The sequence below is a fragment of the Pongo abelii genome, chromosome 2, assembly GCF_028885655.2.
Source record: "Pongo abelii isolate AG06213 chromosome 2, NHGRI_mPonAbe1-v2.0_pri, whole genome shotgun sequence".
Taxonomy (NCBI): domain Eukaryota; kingdom Metazoa; phylum Chordata; class Mammalia; order Primates; family Hominidae; genus Pongo; species Pongo abelii.
Window position 1 is genome coordinate 15,074,398 of NC_085928.1, and position 20,429 is coordinate 15,094,826.

The 20,429-nt window shown below is 49.5% G+C and overlaps 1 protein-coding gene across 6 annotated transcripts in view; it reads left to right on the forward strand.

Annotated features, from left to right (window-relative positions):
• SEMA5B (semaphorin 5B) overlaps positions 1-20,429 on the forward strand; it is a 119,739-nt gene that overhangs the window by 41,900 nt on the left and 57,410 nt on the right. The window contains exon 1 of one of the 6 annotated variants that reach the window (XM_054551396.2): positions 3,964-10,619. The exons of the other annotated variants lie outside the window; for them this stretch is intronic. Within the exon in view, the coding sequence (XP_054407371.2) occupies positions 10,496-10,619 (124 nt within the window). The 5' untranslated portion in view covers positions 3,964-10,495. Of the gene's footprint in view, positions 1-3,963; positions 10,620-20,429 lie in introns of those variants that run through there. 6 annotated transcript variants of the gene reach the window in all.

Consider the following 20,429-nt stretch of genomic DNA (forward strand, 5'->3'; position numbering starts at 1 on the left):
TGAAAACTGAAGATTTGCCTAAATTGGGACAAGCTTCTCTTTCTTTTCACATGTTAATTTATTTCTTGATTTGGACTATGTTTTTCCAAATATGGCTCCATTTCTTTTCACATGCAGTAGAAGACGGAAGGGGCAGATTGGAACCATAGGCTGGCGTGGCCACCCTGTTGGGGGATGGGATTTGCTTGGGAGATCCCCTAGCTTTCTCGGGGCTCACACCTCCTCCTGCAAGATTCCAGCTATCTGCAGCAGTGAGCAGCTGGGCGCTGGAGTTTGGGAGCTTTTTGGGGGTAGATCTATCAAATGCTGTGACCTTTCCCCTTTTACCTTTTCATAGATCTGCCTCCAAATCCTAGATCCAGTACTTTCACAGAAGCTGGAGGTGCTGGGGACATTTTTCTCATTTTTCTTTGTCTTTTCTTTCTTTTTTTTTTTTTTTTTTTAAGAGACACTCTATCACCCAGGCTGGAGTGCAGTGGTGCAATCATAGTTCACTGCAGTCTCCAACTCCTGGGGCCAAGAGATCCTCCTGTTCCAGCTAGGACAGAGTAACTAGAACTACAGGCAAGTGCAACCCGCCGGGCTAATTTCTTTAAAATTTTTTTTGTTTGTTTAGAGACAGGGTCTTGTTATATTGCCCAGGCTGGTCTTGAACTCCTGGCTAGAAGCAATCCTCCTGCCTTGGCCTCTCAAAGTGCTGGGATTACAGGTGTGAGCCACTGTGCCTGGCCATTTTTCATTACAGTAATCCATTTTAGTTCCTCTGTACTTATAAGTGGAAATGTACTTGGATTCTCAGGAACAATTGATTTTTCTGTAGGTCATTTAGAAAGGAATGTCAAACAAGTTGCATCATTATATGCAGACGAAAAGATTGATGTAGCTTTTTTAACTTAAAATCTTACGGTGTAATTTTTAGGAATGGTTGGGGAACATAAAAATACCCTATCCTAGACACTTTATTCATTCTAAAAAGTTTTAGGATCCAGAAACGTATTTGAAATCGTGTATTTCGAAGAAGTCTTTGGGAGAAACAAGGGGAAATTATTTTTCCCCTGTGATTTTTCTGGGCCTTTACATTTTCAGTTGTGTCCTTGGGGAATTGCCTGTGTCAGACAAATTTAGAATAAAATCTAATTTCCTCTTTCCTTCTCTGAAGCTTTCTTTTTAATTACTTTTTTTTAAGTAGAACTTTTTTTCAATTTAAATTTTCCTTCAGATTCAGGGGATACATGTGCATGTTTGTTATGTGGGTACATTGTGTACTGGTGGGGATTGGGCTTCTAGCCTACCGATTACCCAAATAGCAAACATTGTACCCAATGGGTAACCTTTGTCGTTATTCTTAATGAAAACTATTTGTGATGTGCCCAGGATTCTGCTGTGAGTTTTTGTTGGAGCAGAGGAGCCCCAGAGGGAGAGAGAGCAAAGAGACAAAGATATGGGCCCAAACAGAAGCCACAGACGGACGTGAAGAGGCATGGGCATATTGGCAGCCCCCGACTGACAAGCGACAGCAAAGGGGGGTTTTAGTGGCAAACCCAGATGCTCTCCTTCTGAGGCCACCCCTGCTGACCAGAATGGGAGTCACAGGGTTAGTGGGAGGCCCTCCAAACACTTTGCCAGGCTTCTTCATTAGCTGTGGGGTTGGGGAGGTGAGGCAGACAGACCTGAGGGGAGGGTTCCCGCTGGACCTTCAGAGCCTGCCTACGGCTTCCAATCCCTGAGGGATGGCCCTATGGCCCTATGTGAATGAGCCTACAGGGCCACGACGGGGGGCGGGAGACCGTGAAGGAGAAGAGAAGAAGGAAGGTTACTTGGAGAATTATGGGCAAGCCCGCCATAGCAAAACGTTGTAGGAAGGAAAAGGCGGTCTGATAGCTGTTTATTTCTTTACTCCTCTGCACGTAGGACCAATGATGAAGCGTATGATGAATTTCCTACCAAGAGCCAAACTCTTGGAACGACCTTCCCTTGCTTCTTTCTCCTTCCTCCTCTTTTCCCTACCCCTTACCCTGTCCCTTACCACTCCCTTTCCCTTTGCTTCCACAGCAGGGGAGATAATCATAACACTAACATTTATTGAGCAGTTACTGGGTGCCAGGCTCAGGTGAACTGGCCCTGGTCAAGCAGGTCCTGCCCGACTCTTAAATTCAATTTGGTAAACATCAGTAGCCTTCAATCACTGCAAGCTCCGCCTCCCAGGTTCACGCCATTCTCCTGCCTCAGCCACCCGAGTAGCTGGGACTACAGGCGTCCGCCATCACGGCCGGCTAATTTTTTTTGTATTTTTTAGTAGAGACGGGGTTTCACCGTGTTAGCCAGGGTGGTCTGGATCTCCTGACTTCGTGATCCACCCGCCTCGGCCTCCCAAAGAGCTGGAATTACAGGCGTGAGCCACCGCACCCAGCCAGTAGCCTCCAATTTTTAGCGGTAGGTGAGGGCTTTAGGCCTCCTTGTCACCTCATTCCTGGGTTATCATGAAAGTCAATCTCGGGCCAAATTCTGTCTGTCTAAGATATTTATTAGCAAACCAGCACAAAACAGTCACAATCTGTTCTGGAAGCTCAAGGAAGTCCTGGCTCTCTGATCCTTTAAGTGCTCCAGCAGTACCTGGCCTGAAAGTTTCCCTCCAGACAATTGTCACAGGATTTGGTCAACCAACTGGTGCAGGGGTTCTGAGCCTTGGAGGAGATGCTAAAGAAGTGGGGGTTGTTCACCCTAAAGGAGAGCTTCATAGGGGAGCCTGAATGAAGATACAACTGACTAATTAAACACTCTGATGATGTATTTTTTCTTTTAATTTTCAAACTTTGAGATGCTATAAAACAAATATAGAAAACCACACGAAGTAGATGTTTTAGTAATGGGTTATTTATTTATTTATTTATTTTGAGACGGAGTCTCGCTCTGTCGCCCAGGCTGGAGTGCAGTGGCGCCATCTCGGCTCACTGCAAGCTCCGCCTCCCGGGTTCACGCCATTCTCCTGCCTCAGCCTCCCGAGTGGCTGGGACTACAGGCGCCAGCTCTTTACATCATCACTCAAGTCAAGTAATAGGACTCTGCCAGCCATTCTAGAAGCTTCTCTGTGCTCCCCCAAAAGTAGCTTGGCTTTCTCGTGTCTTTATAGGTTTTTTCTCCCCCCCCCCGGATGATTTATTGTGCACAAGGTGAGGCTCCAGCTTCCTGAGCTCAGAACAACCCATAATGCATTGAACCTGCAAGAGAAAAAATTTAAGTTAGACTGTAAAAAGAATGTTCAGGATTTTAGAATACTAGAAATCAGTGACATGAGGACAGAGAAAAAAATGAAACAAAACCAAAAAAAAAATCCTTGAGATGACTTAGATGTACTTCTGGTTGGAGGCAGGGAAATAAAGGAGACGAGCCTTAAAGATCACCCCAATGCCTGGAGCTGCCCCTCAAAATTAGACTGGTCACATGCCCCTTGCCTCTTCTGACCAGCAGGAGGTTGAGGAGTGCTGCAGGTGGGGTTGGGGGAATGGACACCAGTGATCGCTTCATCCCGCAGCCTCACTGCCTGGCCAGCTGGGGTCGGCCTGGTATCTATAACCCTTCCTTCTGTGATCAGAGGCATGCTCTTCCTCCTGACGTCTTTAATCCTGCCTCAGCCGGTCAGAGAGAGTGACTCTCGAAAGAGAGAATCACCAGCTGGTGGACAGGCCTGGGATCTGAGCCCACCCCATTCCCGGGTGACCAGGGCAGCCGAACAAATACACTCTGGCCCTAGGCCCGAGGGACATCAGGCAAGGTGCCTGGAGGAAATGGGGCAGTAGAATAAGAGGAGAGTGAATGGTCTCCCTGCTTTTTCTCCATTCAGTGTGTGGTTTCCATGGGACTCTAAGTGTGTTTACAGGCAGCAGACCTGGGGGTGGGGGTTGGTGCATGAAGGGATCTGGGCTGCGTGGCTGCAGGGACTAGAAAGGGAAGACCAGGGGTTGGTGGGGGAACAGGAGGAGGGCTGGGGCACTTGAAAAAACCAAATAAAAAGTTGGCTGTTGAATGCTTTTTGCCAACCTTAGTCAATTCTTAATTATCCCCGTAATGGGTGGGAGCAGTGGCAGAAATCATGCAAAGTAGCAAACAATCCCAAACCATTTAAGCTACATGATTTTTTAAAAGAGAGAGAAGATTTCCCTTCCTAATGATGTCTGGCTCAGGCTGATGTTAAATGAGGGAAGTATTAACAGCGAGCTCCCCAGGGATTGAGGCTAGAGCCAGTCTTATTTAATGTGTTTATGAATTATTTAGCATCCGCATTTCCTGATTTTGTGAACCAGTGCTGGGAGGGGGCTGTCAGTCCTCCCAGGAGCCAGAGGAAACCCTCTTCCAGAGACTATGCCCTCACTAGAGGAAATCCTCCACATGGGAAATGAGGAAGGGTTTGGAGGTGTCAGGCCAACCAGCTGCTGCTCATGGGACATGAGAAGTCAAGAGACACAACCCTCCACCCTTGTCCTACCTGTGGCTAAAAGGAGAGTAGGTCTCTGATCTAAAGCATTGCATGGCTCCCAACCTCTCTCTAAATTAAGTGCAGTCAAAGCCCTCCACTGTACGGTCCCAGCCTCTGCTCCTGCCACTCCAGCCCTGACTTGAGGCTCACAGCCTGCAGGGGCTGATGACCTGCCATGGTCACGTGGCCAAATGCAAAGCACTTGGAATTATACCCAGACTTCTGACTCAGAGACTCCATCCAACCATGTCACACCAGATCCTGGTTGCCTCCCAAACCCACATCACCTGTTTCTGGAATGTGACCCCTGCTGCTTCTATGTACTGTCAGGATTCTGTCTATCTCAAGTGCTACCTCCTCTGAGAAGCTGAGAAGCCTTCCTTGTTCCAAAAGTGTTCTTTCTCTGCTCAAAAAACAGTGCCTGTGTGCCTCTCTCATGGCTTGGGTCAAGCTCTGCCTGTGTGACAGCCTCGGTGTTCTTGTCTCATTCTGCCTCCAGCATGCTGCTTTGTCCTCGGTGTGCTGTTCAGGAGTTCGTTGAGAAGAGAATGAGGACCTACATGGGAAAGACAGTAGGAAGTGAGTGTAGGAAGTTAGATCTGACTCTCATAGCCCAGATGTGCTCTTGGGGATGTAGTGACCTTATTTCCCAATGGGGCCCTCCCTGTTGGTTTTCCCAGGAAGCTGTCAAATGCAGCCTGGCCACACATGAACCAAGGCTGGGGTCACGTCTTTTCCTTGTGGAACATGGAGCAGCACTGGGACGGAAGGCCTCCCAAAGTGGGGTGTCCAGTCCCCTACCTCAGCACCACCTGTTGCACCGGGCCCAACACAAGCTCCGAGGGGCCTAGGACCCACATTGTGACGAGCTCTTCAGGTGTCTCTTATGTTATGCACAGAACGGTCTGAGAACTGCTCCTAAAGGGAGGGAGGGCAGGCCCCTGGGATTCGTGGAGGGCACTTGGAGGAGGTGCACAAGCATATGTCTATTTAACACACACCAGCCCGCAAGAGCCAAGTGTGTGTTCATGCCCACATTTATGGGTGCCACTCCAGTAACTATGTCCATTCTTTCTTTGCCGTGTCCCCAAAGTGCTACATGGTGACATGCTTTAAAAAATAACTTAGGGATACATGCTACAACATGGATAAACCCTGAAGACATTATGCTAAACCCTGAAGACATTATGCTAAGTGAAATAAGCCAGACACAAAAGGGCAAATACTGTAAGAGTCCACTTACATGAAGAACCTACAGTAGTCAAATTCAGAGACAGATAGTAGAAATGATGGCTTTCAGGAGCAGGCGGGGAGTGGGGATCGGGGAGTTATTATTTAATGGGTAGATTTTCAGCTGGGAAAAATGAGTAGGTGCTAGAGATGAATGGTGGCGATAGTACACAGCAGTGTGAATGCACTTAATGACCCTGAACTGGACACTGAAAGATTGTTAAAATGGTAAATTTTGTATTATGGATACTTCACCACAATAAAAATAATAATAATTTGGGCCATTGCCCAAATGGAAGAGCATCCAGGAAGAGCACGGCTGGCCAGAATGATTGGCCTTGGTCCTGGTCTTGAAGCTCTCCAGGGAAACTGACCATCCGTCACCGCTGCCCACCCCCAGCATCCCTGAAACAGGGAGCGCTTCCTTGGTCCTTTTGTTTTTTTTGACATGGAGTTTTGCTCTTGTTGCCCAGGCTGGAGTGCAATGGCACAATCTCGGCTCACCACAACCTCCACCTCCTGAGTTCAAGCAATTCTCCTGTCTCAGCCTCCTGAGTAGCTGGAATTACAGGCATGCACCACCGCACCTGGCTAATTTTGTATTTTTAGTAGAGACGGAGTTTCTCCATGTTGATCAGGCTGGTCGCGAACTCCCAACCTCAGTTGATCTGCCTGCCTCAGCCTCCCAAAGTGCTGGGATTACAGACGTGAGCCACCACACCTGGCCAATTCCTTGGTCCTTTAGATCCACACCAGAATACGTCATCCTGGGACTGGGATGGGGCTTTGCGTCATGAGTCAGAGATTGGCTTAAGAATGCAACAGAAGAGAAATGATACTTTTTAGGTGGGGGATGTCAGTAGCAGAGTCCAGTACAAAATGTGGGTAACATCAGCAGCTTCCAAGTGATGAAATGTCAGGCGAGCTATTACGTATGGCCCAAATAAGTGTAGCATCACTTTACCCTGGATATGCAAGGCCACACATTTAAGGGAAAATAAGTAAAGTCATATCCACAAATGGGGAGTTGCCAGTGCTCTGACATAACCCAGTAAATCTAAGGAGCTGTTAGAAATGTTCCCTTAAAGGTTTTGAGCCCGTATGCTGGTTTGGCCAAAACAAACAGCCAGATAGCCAGGCATTATTGCAAGAGGGCTGGAGACAGCATGGTCCCGGCCTTGGGAAAACCAGATGGATGGCCTGTTGTTCCTTCTTTAAGGGATTGTCTTCCTGAAGTGAGATGAAATATCTACCAGGATCCCAGGACAGAAAGGAAAAAGTGATGGGGGCACATCCCAATTGTGAATCCCCCTCTTCCTTAAGGTTGCCATAGGGTGACATGTGGATTTCATCTCCAAGTCCCTGAAATCACAATAAGAGAGAAGGGGAGCCCTTGAAGGCAGCTAAAAGAAACTGTAGCACAAATGAAAGTAAGTGCTATTTACACAGCAGGTAGTAAACTTATGTGGAACTGGGAACCCCCAGAGGTGGCACAAGCTAAATCCGGGAAGAGAATTGGGGAGGATGTGAAAGCATTCATGGATGGCAGGCTGCTTGGCTGGCTCTGCAGTCCATGTCAGGCAGAAAACCATTTCTTCCTGGAGACACCCAGGCGATCTCAGAGACAGAGGGGCTCTCTGCTGCTCCGATCCTGAATGTTATCCTCGGCAGGTCTTTCCACTGTCCACATTCACCTTGTCTTGTCCTGAGATCGATGGTGTCTCTGGTCATCCTCTCTCAGTTATAACCTTTCAGACACCTGAGGACTTTGCTTCTTCCCCCGCCTCGCACCCCATTTATCCCATTGTTCTTTCCCAGCCTGCAGAGCCCCAGTGCTTTGTCCCTTCTTTTCAAGACTTTCTTTGTGTCTTGCGTCTCTCTCTCTGAACCACCTTCCCAGCCGCTGTGCGATGGCTCACAGGGCAGGCTGAAGATGGCCAAGCAGGACCTGGGCAGGAGAACGGGCATGAAGACAGCCAGGTGACATTTGAGGTTGCACAGAAGGGGTGGAAACAGAGCAGCCCAGAGCTGCAGGACGTGGTAACAGGTATAAAAGGGGCCTGGAAGAGGGGCAGCACTAGCCTCCTCTCCTCTTGCTTTACCTTTTGCTCAGTTGAGCTGAACATGCATTTATTGAGCACCTACTTACTCCCCATCAGGCAAGGCCCTGAGGATGAACGCCTCTTCTGACACGAAGCTGGCTGTCCATGCCTCTCCACCCCCGGAAGCTGCCCAGTGGAGGGGTCTGCCCCAGCCTTCTATCATGCTGAAATGTTTAGAACGCTGGTCCTGGGAGATGGACCTAACCCACCACCGAGAGTCTCTTTCTGCCCAGACGCTGTCATTCTCTGGCAGTTACCTATTTAGCTGTGAGGTTTTCAGGGACATAACTCTAACCACCAGTCTATGGGAGTCTATTAAAAGAAAAAGTCTAGCTCTGTCATCACTGGCTTGTACAGCCCAGGGTTGATTTTCTTCCTTTCTGAAGTGGTTGGGATGCTGCGCGGGTCCCTGTGGCCCTACGCCCCGCCTCCCCAGCCTGCCTGTGAACATTCAGCTGCTCGCTTCCCCAGCTCAGTGAGCGGTTCTTTTCAGGGGCAACCGACTGCACAGAGATTCCTGAGCCATGATCTCATCGGCTCATGAGAGGCTCAGCACGTCCACCCACAAGCTTGCATGGGACAGAGAAGGGCACCCTGGGGCCCAGGTGGGGCCAGGCCTGGTTCAAGGGTTTGCCCTTTGGGTTAGTGCCAGGTCTGGTGGAGTTGCCCTCTGCCTGCAGCTCTGTCTCCTGTGTCTGCCTGCAAACTCAGCTGTGGGTCCCTGCCTGGGGGCAGGACTGGCTGGCTGCTTCCCCATCTGCCATCACTCCACTGGGGGCCATTCACAGAGCCCCTAGGACACAGTCTTGCAGAGGTGGTCTGGCCCTGGCTCAGATGCCTTGCTGCCCACACTCCTACCTCCAACATCCCTTTAGTCGGCAAATATTTATTGAGTGACAACTGCAGTGCTTCCCAAAGTGGGCCCATGGAGCCCTTGGATCGCAGCCATCTGGAGTGATGGCTAAAATGCAGGCTCCTGGGCACTGTGCCAAACCTAGTGCATCAGAATCTCTGGGGTGGGGCCTGGAGACCTGCATTTTAATTGGTTCTCCCCAGTGAGACTTTTGTACTCTAATGTTTGAGGCTTGCTGACTGTGATGGTTAATTTTATATGTTAATTTGGGTGGGCCACTGTGCCCAGATATTTGGTCAGACATTATTCTGGATGTTTTTGTGAGGGTGTTTTTGGATGACATTAACATTTAAATCCTAGGAGCATGACAGGCTGGCTAGGCAGAGCTGTAGTCCCTGTTGCCAACCCTGACTCTTCTCTTGGTAGAGGGTTCCGATCCTGATGCTCTCCATAAGACAAGGACTGAGTTCTAGGAGTGCCAGACTTAGCAAGTAAAAATATAGGTTGTCCAATTACATTTGAATTTCAGGTAAGCAACAAAGAGTATTTCAGTATGAGTATCTCTCATGCAATGTTTGGGATGCACTTATGCTAAAGAATTATCTGTCATCTATTTGCAATTCGTTTATTATTCAGCGATCCTGCAACAGCTCTGGACACCTTCCTCCTCCAGCACGGAGTCAGGGATTACTTTCTGTTAACCATATGGCCCTTTACAAAGGGCTTTCTCAAATGTGATCTCATTCAATCCTTGTAAGAGTGAGACAGGGAGGCATAATAGGCATCCTCCTCCTCCTCCTCCTCCTCATTTCATAGCAGGAGCTGAGCCTAAGAGACTGTCAGTTTCCCACCTGGGATCAGAGAGGCCCTAACTGCACAGTGTAACCATCTGGAGGGCTTTTTTTCTTTTTCAAGATGGAGTGTCACTCTGTTGCCCAGGCTGGAGTGCAGTGGCCCGATCTTGGTTCACTGCAATCTCTGCCTCCCCGGTTCAAGTGAGTCTTGTGCTTCAGCCTCTCTAATAGCTGGGATTACAGGTGCGTGCCACCATGCCTGGCTAATTTTCGTATTTTTAGTAGAGACCGGGTTTCACCATGTTGGCAAGGCTGGTCTCGAACTCCTGACCTCAAGTGATCTGCCCGCCTTGGCCTCCCAAAGTGCTGGAATTACAGTTGTGAGCCACCGCGCCTGGCCCCGGAGGGCTTTTAAATCACTCAGATGTGTTTTTGTGATGTGTATGATGTCTGCAACTTACTTTGAAATGCATCAAAAAATAAAATGGATGAGTGCATGGGTAGATAGATGTGTGATAAAGGAAATATAGCAGAATGTTGGTGATAGAATCTAGATGGCGGGTATACAGGTGTTCACTGTGCAGTCTTTTAACTGTTTTGTATGTTTGAAAATATTCATAATAAAATATTGGGAGACAAAAAAACATGGATGCACAGGCCCAACCCCAGTTCAATTAAATCAGAATCTCTGCAGGTGAGGCCCAACCAGCTGTATTTTTTCAAAGCTACCCAAGTGATCTGATCTAACTCATCATTTCTCTGTGTACCAAGCATCACCTGTAGGGTACAGGTACCTTACATCAGTGGTTCCCCAACTGAGTGTGCAATAGAATCTGGAGGGCTGGTTAAAACACAGATTACTGGGCCCTGCCCCCAGACTTTCTGATCTAGTAGGTCTGGGGTGAGGCCTGAGAATTTGCATTTTAAACAAGTTCCCAGGAGGTGCAGATGCTGCTGGTCCTAGGAGCACACTTTGAGAAGCACTTCTTGCATCTGCGCAGCCCAACACGGGGTGAGGAAGTGATGAGAGTATATAAACTACATGCTGCATCTGTCAGCAGAGGAAGCCGTTGGCTGCGTGAGGGTCAGAAGGAGCTTCATGGATGAGCTGGCATTTGGGAGAGGGCATTCTACAGGGACGGGCGAGCAGAAGCGAAGGGATCGAGGTGGGCAAGTGCATGACATGAAGAGTATCTAGATTTGGAATGTGTTGAGGAGGTTGGATGGAGGGGGAATGGCCGGAGAGGAGGCAGGAGAGGGAGTCTGAGGCAGATGGAAAGGCCTTGCTATGCAGGGCGTTTGGATTTGGTTGTGTAGGCAGTGGGGAGCTAGTGGGGGTTTTAAGCAGCAGAATAATGTGACCAAATCATTGCTGTAGACTGTGTTCTGGCAGCTTTGTGTAGGACGGATTGGAGAGGAGAGATGAAAGATAGGAAGCATACTTAGGAGGCTATTGTGAGCGTCTGGAGAGAGAGATGGAAGGTCCGCATAATCACAACACTAATAATGACGATAAAATAATGGCTGACATTTATTGAGTGTTTTCTAGGTGCCAGACAGTGCTATGTGCTTCCGCAAACATTATCTTTTAATCTTCACAACTGCCCTGTGTGGTTTTACGGTTGAGGGAACTGACTCAGACAGGCTAAGGGAGCCTGGGCTGGGATTTGAACCCAGGGCTGCACGTTTTGTGGTGTGAGTGCTCAGTGTCGACCCAGGCTGTGCCAAGGCAGGGGGGTGGTGGGGAGGAGAAGTGGGAGAGCAGCTCTCCGCCTTGGTCTCCGCCTCCTCAGGCAGACATCCATGTTCCCTGGCTCAGGGTCTCATCGTCCTTCCTTCCCCTGCCAAGACTGAGGCGCAGCTGGGCAGGGGAGCATCCATCACACTCCTTCCCTGCCAGCCAGCAGCGGCAGCTCTCCTGGCAGGCAGGGGATCAGCTGTGCCTCTCCTTACTCCACTGCTCCTCGCCCCTGGACCCAGGGCCCACACTCCATCTCTCCTTGTCTGGTGCTCCCCACGTCTGCCTGCAGACCACACCTGTGGGCACTTGGCTAAAGCTTCTGGGAGGAAAATGACATGGTTTCCCACTCCCTTCCATTTCTCTGCTGTCCTTGTGGACCTGAGCAGAGGACACTTCCAGGCTCCCTCCCCACAATTCTTGCATTTCAGATGCTCCTCCAACAGGCCTCTACAAAGATAACTCTATTCCAGTTCCATTGTGGAAAAGGAGAGCTGGGGGTGGGGGCCGGGCCTGCAGGGTGAGTCATAGATAAAGTCCTGCAAATAGTAAGCCTGTTAGCTGTTATTCTTATTATAACTGAGCTCTATGAATATGGAACTTAAGGGGCTTGGCACCAATGGCCAGGTTTAAAGAGAGACATTCATTAAGCACTGGAAGGGTTTTGTCAGCCCTTGACCATCTTTCTATCTCCAAGAAGGGCTTCTTTTATACCAGATCAGAAAGAGCTCACTGTGCTTCTCTTACAGACCCCGTTCACCTTCTCTTCCCACCCCCTGGCCCAGGGCTGGAACTCTCTATTCTGCCCACAACGAAGCCCCATGGCCTGCTCACCTACTGGACACCATCCACCTGAGAGGTCCTCAGTCATGTGTCCCTGCCTCACTCTCCCAAACCCATATACCCAAATCCAGAAGGACCAGTCAGCTGCCTTGCAGGTGCTCAGGGCTGGGGCAGCACTGAGGCTGCATCATTGCACCTGCAAAGAAGCTTTGAAGGAATGATCTGGATCTCAGGCATATGCGCAGGCGAGTGTGCACCCACGTACACATTCCTATGTCTGGGGCAGTGGTGGTGGTGGAGTCCCAGGCCTGGCCTTCACTCAGACCTGTCTTTCACCTGTGTGTGTGCAGGAGCAAGGGGGCTCACCTGGCAATGGGAGTAGGGCTGGGAGCAGTTCCCAGAAAGGCTTCTGGCTGGGGCTGGACAGTGGGTTTGGCTGGTCCCTGTTCTTTCTCCCAGCCTCCCCTCTACATCAGCCAATCACCTGCAGGCTTCTCCCTCCCCGCCTGCAAGTGTGTGTCACATGGCGGGAGCAGATGGAGGGTGGTGAGCCTGGGCTGTCTCTCCCCTCAGCCAGCCATTTGCTCTCCAGATGGATCTGGGCACTGACAGGGTGTACATTCGGAGAACGGCAGCCTGCTCCTAGCCGGCCCGAGGCTGTGCCCTGCTGAGGTGGAACACAATTATGTTCTGGAAGTTCAGGAATCTGAGCTGGCAGGACCCAGAGTACCAGGAATTGGGCCTGGTGAAGAAGACTCATGGCCCTCCAGAAGGAAATCCTGAAGGGGTTTAAGGAATTTCTCCCTACCTTCTCCTCCCTCTCTGTCCATCCCCACTCCCATACCTCTGCCCCTCTGTCCTGGGCTCCACACTTGGTGGGTTGCAGATTCCCAGAGTGGGACAGGGAGGCTCCACATTGCCTGCCCTCCCTGGGAATCTACAACCCCCCAAGTTTGCAGCATCATTCAGCTCCAACACAGACCCCAGACACTTTCCCTTCACTGTTTCACTTACTGCACAAACACCATCATAACTGCAATAACATAAACCAAAAGGAACAAAACTCTGTCCATTTCACGACCTTCACAGATGAACTGGCCTCAGTGTTCTTTATTCCCTTCTGGTCCCTGTCGATGTTCCACCCCTCCTCACTCATTTTCTTTTTTCCTCTCTAAAAGAGGAAAGGGAGCAGACTGCTGCACCCTCCACCGCCCTCCAGGCTGGACCCCACTCATCTTGGGGTGGGGGTTTGAGGTTCTGCTTTTGGCTGGTCACATGGCATAGGCTGAGTTGGACTAGCTTATGTCCTCTGGGTTAGCAGCTCATTGGCTGCCTCCCCTCAGGGCACTAGAGGCCCAGGGCCACTTGGCACCTAGACTAGAAGCTAGGGGTGTAAAGGGAGAGAAGGACATAAACGTGGCCTGAACACAGGCTGGAGTCAGGGGCTCAGACTGGGATGAGAGTCCATCATTTCTCTTTCCTGCCCCAGTCTCAATACTGCTCACTCCCCAAAGAGAGTATTAGGAGTGATTTTTCTGGAGACCTTGGGATCTAATTATGTTTACCTCTTAGATTTCCAAAACAAGGTATATAGACACTCTGAATGACCTGTCATTAATCTGTAGGGGTTCTCCCACAGTTTCCAAGCTCCCAGCTCCCAGTGGCTCAGGACCTTACCCAGTGTGAGCCATCACGGCTTGACTTGGGGAATAAGGGTGTTTCTGGGAGCCTGGATAGGCTGTGGGGTGGGAAGGCAGACCTGGGCTAACTTTCCACTCTGAGCATTTGGATCTGCAGCTGCTCTCAGGGCCTCTGGCTTCTCGTCAGTTAAATGGGAGCCATGACAAGCCTTCTGCAGACTTCGCAGGGAATCTGATGGCATCGTGGTTGTGAAGAGCAGCAAGGACCCATCCACGTGAAGGGGATTTGCATGATTCCTGACACTACCTTTCTGCTGGTCACCTATGCTGCACCCAGCCCAGCATCCCAACGGCTCTTACCGACTCAGGTGGGGATCTCTCTCCCCAGTGCTGGCCGAGTTACATCTGTGGGATCATCTGGAGCCAGTGGTTAAAGAGCTGAGTAAAGTCAAATAATAGCACAGATAATGCAAAACAGGGTGTGATTCAAGAACAATTTTTAATTTTAATTTTATTTGACTCATATTTCAAGGGTGAGTGATCCAGGCTGAGTTTTGCATACACATAACTGGATGAGGGGAGAGATCTGGAATGTGCCACATGCCAGGGAAAAGGGCTGGCATGCTTTACACATGGGCAGCAGAACCATTTGTGTTACCATGTGGCTTGGAGTTGCACTGATTTAGATACATCTTAAGTCACTGCACACTCTCCATAACATTAGTTCCTGACTCCAAAAAGTCTGTTTCTGCTGCTTTCCTGGAAAAGCAGGGGAGACCAGTGTTAGAGAGAGCTTTCACCAACTGTCGGCCTATTCCTTGTCACCGCAGACAGTGGAGTAAGAGGGTTTAAGTTGCAGCAAGAGGAAAGTAAGTCAGTTAGTGGCAGAGCTTCCTACCTGGAGCAGTGAGCGACTCTTCTCAAAACTCTCCACGCTGGAGAAGTGACCCAGCCATGGTGGATCTATCAGCGGATCCATGTGGACAACAAGCGTTTGTCGAGTGCTTGTTCTGCTCTCAGTGCACAAGTGTCTCACCTTCACAAGTCTGTGAAGAAGTCGTTATGACTGCTGTTGTTGTTGCTATCATTATTCTCTCTGTTTTAAAGAGAAGGGAGGCAGCGGGGCCCAAGGTTGAAGAACACGGTGCCTGTTGCTCCCACTGGGATCGTGTCTATCGATGAGTTTAGGAGTGGCTGGCATCAGGGCTTGCACCACGGCTTCCCACTCCAAGTCCATGCTCTTCTCACCGTGCCGCACCTGCCTTCAGAAAGCCTTGGGGAAGGCTTCTTGGGCAGAGGCCCGCCAGCACCCATGCAGCAAAAAGTGTGTGAACACCTTCCCCACTGGGCATTCAGGAGGAGAGACTCACTTTCATTCATTCAATAGACACGGGCTGAGGATCCAGAGGTGAATAAGACCTTATTCTTTCTGGCTCTTGGCAGACCTGTTAATATCTTTGCTTCATGGCCCATGATGGATTTGGAAAACATTTCCGATCAATTACCTGAAGCAGAATTATCACCTGCCACATCTCCCTTCTCAAGGCTGGCTGCTTTATGAGTGTCTACACTTTCAACCATGAGTGGGCACATTATCCATAGTCCCTTTGGCTAAGAGCAAAGATTCCTTGCCCTTTGTTCCACCATTCAGTCATTCTCTCATTCAACAAATAATTCAGCATCTCTTATGTGACTGGTGCTGGGTTAACAGCTAGGGATATAGCACTGAGCAAAACAGACATGGTTCCTGCCACCAGTTTTCAGACATTAACCAGATAATTCTCCCATCCTGCTCTGATGCATTCCCAAGGACTAAGGTGGTTTGTTCAGGAGTGACTTCCTCAGGCCTGGCACTTCCAGGGCACTGTGCTGCCCCAGGGTCAGCCCTCCTGTCTCCTGGGAATTATAGGCCACTGCGTAGTGCTCCAGGACCAGGTCTTTATGGATCATTCCCTTTGGAAGGAGGCAAAAGACTCTCCCGTCTCCAAGCCTTCTGGCTCTTGATCCAGCCCTGATGGACAAACTTAGAAGGGCCCCTAAAGGGAAGGCTATTCTGCTCAACCCCCAGAAAGAGGGTATATTTTGCAAAGAGGCCCTGTTTCTCTGGGCAGTTTGATGATTTGGGAAAAGCATGGGCAATGGAGTTAGGCTGATGTAGATTTCAGTCCCAGAATTGTCCTTCCTAGCTGTGCGACCTTGGGCAAGTCATGAACATCTCTGTGCCTTAGATCCTCAGCAGTAAAGTAGGGGCAGTAATACCTACCTTGCAGGAAGGCTGTGATGATTAAACCAGATGTTCATGAAATATTTGCCATTTAATAGATGTGTCTCACCCTTTCTTCTGACTTTTAACTTCTAAAGGACACGATTACCTCTTGAGTTGACACTTACCAAAAAAAGGCTTGCAAATACTAAAAGGTAAGGAGGTGGGAAGCTCTCCTATTCTCTAGCTGCTGGGCTATAGCAGTGGTTCCCAAAGTGCAGTCCCTAGACCGTAAGCATCACCTGGGAACTTGCTAGAATTGCAAAATCTTGGGCTCCACCCTAGATTGACTGAATGAGAAACTCTGGAGAAGGGGCCCAACAATTGGTTGTAACAAGCCCTCCAGGCAATTCTGATGCACATTAGTGTGAAAACCACGAGGCTGGAGACTGCAAACCAGTTGCCAGTGGGCCAAATTCTTTCACAGATGTGTTTTGTTTGGCCTCTGTCATCAGCTGGAGCTGAGGAGCAGCTGTCCCTGAGAAGTGATGGTGCCCTCCTGAAGGGGTTCACAGTCCTGGCTCTGCCATTCCCTTTTGTGTGACACCAGCTGGCCTCACTTGGCTGCCCACCTGCTGTGGGCATCCATATTTGCAGCCCGGGCTCTAGGTCGGGGGCAAGTGTGGTTTCTGAGCCCTAGAGAAGTAGCAGTTCTGCTTCAGCTGGTCCTGAACATCAGCCGAGACACGGAGCCACCCAGCTCTGCAGGAAATAGGAACAGGGTGGACAGCTTTCTAATTCCTGAAACCAGCAGCCAGGTCCTGCTGGTTGAGCTTCAGTATTTGGTTTGAAGTGTTGTGAATTCCCAGCACATAACACACACCCACATTCAACTGTAAGTCCAAAAATACCTTCCACAGCCAAATAGAGACGATTCTTACATTCCCCACTACCTCAGATTATCTGCCTCGCTGCTCTCTGCCACCCCCGCTGTTGGCACAAACTAATGAGCGGTGACTTTCCCTGTGTCAGGAAACTTAGGAAAGCAGAAGGGGCCAGTGACTCCAACACCCGCAGCAGTGAGTGGGACACAGAAATATCAGTGCAGGTGGGTGCCAGGAAGGCTGGGGTGACCTAGGGGCTGTGACGTCCATGAGGTGGAGCAGAATGGGAGTGGAGCTGGGAGCTCTCATTGGAGACACTGGAATAGAGAATTATGATCAGAGGCCCTGGCAGTAGCAGGCATACTGACCAGGAGAGAGAAAGAAAATGCATCCAGAACCCAGCGCGGGATAGGACGCAGGGAGGAAGCTCTGGGCAGTGGGAGAGGAACTGGGCTGGACTCAGCTTTGGATACAGGGAATCAGGAGGAGACCTAGGTGGTATCCCTTCTCTGTGCCCCCACAGCCAGGAGTGGGCACCTTCACCTTCCTTCCTGGGAAATGTGTCTCCAAAGCATCCCTGGAAGGAGATGGGAAGCAGGCTGACTAAGAACATGGGCTTTGGCATCAAAGAGATCTGAGAGCAGATCTGGCTCTGCCACTTCTGGTGTGACTTTGGGCAGGCCACCCAACCTCTCTGAGCCTCAGTTTCCTCATCTGAAAAAAGGCAGTAAAGCTTATTTTATAGCCATATGGTGAGGATAAAATGAGATCACATTTGAAAAACAATTAGCACACTGTCTGTCATAGAAAAAAGAACACGAGAAAGCTTAGATATAATTAAAATTATTCGAGCACAGAACCCATGTATTTTCACCAGAAGTCCTGGTATCTGGGATTTGACAAGTTGGGGATCATTGGTGAGAAAAATTGAGTCAGATGTAAGCATTGGTAAGTGAACAGAAGATGATAGAATGCTCAAAAGAGGGGTTCCCCAAAGAGAGAAAATGACCTGCCCCAAGACTTATGGCCCATAGCATTTATTAGGACCCTTGATGAATGTTGGCTCATGTGGCAGAAAAGATGTAAGAATGTCCTGACAGTGATGGGTACCAGCCACAGCTGAGGTCACTAAGAGATGTGGCTGGAGTAAAGCTACCCTGGACTGAAGGAGGAAGTGTCTTGCCTGGAGCCTGGAGGATGGACAGGATGACCTCAGATGCCCACAGAGACATTATTAACCATAAGAAGATCCAAACTGACCTGATTCCACTGCCCTTTCATTTCTACTGGAAAGAAATGTATTTCCAGTAGTGTTGGGGCGGGCGTTGGAGTAGGATACATATAGTGCAAACAGCTGCTTCTCCCACCCTTCCAATCTAAGAGGCACAGCACCTTGGGGCTGGATCCCCATCCTATCCTGCTACTAGGTCACCCCCAAGGCAACTGTCCCTCTCTGACTGAGGTTCATTGCCTCTAGGGAGGCAAACCCTGAAAAAAGAGCCTGGGGTCGGGGATTTGCATCCATGCATTTCTGTCTCTCTTCGCCTGTGTAAATGGTCCAGAGGAGAATAAAGCAGATTATCGCAATTATAATTATCGCAATTATAATGAGAGGGGAGTGGCACAGATGCAGAAGTATAATCCAAATTAAACTGTGAAGGAGGTAGCTACATCACCTCCCAAGGCCCTTTTTACACTAATACTCTGTGAGTCTCTGAGCCTAAACCTTCCTGGGGGCCCAATTCTGATAATGTGGTGACATGAAGACCAATTGATTTTTGGATTTACAGTTTTCTGGCAAAGTGTTGCTGGGCCTTGGAGCGGATCTGCACATTTTCTGGAGAGAAGGTGGCAGCCGGGAGGGTCAGGAGAGCATGGAACACATGCTAGCTCTGGTCAAGGCTGCAGTCCTTGGGCGGGCTGAGGGCTGGGCCTGGTGCATGGTCTCTCGTGCACACAGAGTGAGTGAGAAGGCAGAGCCCTGGGCCAAAAGAGAAGTCTGCAGAGCTTAGTCTTGACATCAGCCTACTTCTTCCCCTACCTCCTTCTCAGTCCTCCTCTGGGAAGGCAGAAAGGGCCTAAGGGCCTATCTCAGGCCGGGTTCCCTGGAAGAAGCAAAGCCTGAGCAGAGATTCTTGAGCAAGTGACTGACCGGGTAGTGTCCTCCAGAAGAACCAGGGTAGAGCACAGGATGAGGCCAAGGCTACATGATCCCACGATCCCACGATCCCACGAGGAGCCCTGGAGCATGAATGGCACCACCGAATCCACTGCACCTGGAGACGTGGGGGCTGGGCTTCTATACTCCTCTGTCAGCTGGTGATTACCCAGGAGCTTTGGAATGGTGGTGGGGGTTGTAGTCTCCAGGAGTCTGCACTGGGTTAAGGGCAGGCATCTGGAGAAGGTTGCAGGTGTGAACCATTAACAGCTAATCTGGATGGGTGCACCCACCCACGAATGGGGCAGGCACCGACAGCACCTGCTACTCTTTCTTTCCTAGGAAATGCCACTTTAATTCAACTCGAGAAGATCCTTGCTTACTTCTGAAGATAGTTTAGAAGTCGTGTGGGGGTAGTTAGGAGGAGGAAATCTAACGTCCTTCACCACCCTAAAATCTACAAGATTATATTCAAAAGTGAATAATTGCTGGGATAATTCTTCCAAGACTTCTCACATTTAAAGGCTTATTATAATAAACATTCTTAAGACTGGGCACAGTGGCTCACACCTGTAATCCCAGCACTTTGGGAGGCCGAGTCGGGCAGATCACCTGATGTCGCGAGTTCAAGACCAGATTGACCAACATGGAGAAACCCCCGTCTCTACTAAAAATACAAAATTAACTGGACGTGGTGGCGGGCGCCTGTAATCCCAGCTACCCAGGAGGCTGAGGCTGGAGAATCACTTGAACCCAGGAGGCAGAGGTTGTGGTGAGCCAAGATAGCACCATTGCATTCCAGCCTGGGCCACAAGAGCGAAACTCTGTCTCTAATGATGATAATAATAATAATAATAATAATAATAATAGGCCGGGTGTGGTGGCTCACGTCTGTAATTCCAGCACTTTGGGAGGCCGAGGCAGGCGGATCACGAGGTCAGGAGATCGAAACCATCCTGGCTAACATGGTGAAACCCCCTCTCTACTAAAAAGGCAAACAAAAAATTAGCCGGTCGCAGTGGCGGGTGCCTGTAGTCCCAGCTACTGGGGAGGCTGAGGCAGGAGAATGGCGTGAACCCAGGAGGCGGAGCTTGCAGTGAGCCAAGATGGCGCCACTGCACTCCAGCCTGGGTGATAGAGCGAGACTCTGTCTCAAAAAAAAAAAATAAATAAAATAATAATAATAATAATAAACATTCTTACAATGAATTTCCATGCTGAGTTGGCACTCCCATCACACAAAACTGTTGCTGAGAGTGGTTGTTTCACTTAAGGTGACCCAGCTAGTCAATGTAGTCCATATCTGATAGTACAATTTCAGGCAGTACTACAGACTTCTGGGACTATTCTTTTTAGGAGGGGCTCTTCTCTGAGTAACTCTTTAAGTCACAAACCTCTTTGCACCCTCCAAAGCGTCAACTTCAAATGAAAACATTTATTAACTGTCTTCAATGTTCAAGACACTTGTAGGTCCTGGAGGCTGAAAAAGGAAGTGGTATCTGCCTCCCGGGGTTTGCAGTCAAACCAAGAGCCATATTTGGAGCAAATGGGGAGGTTTGATTAAGTGCCA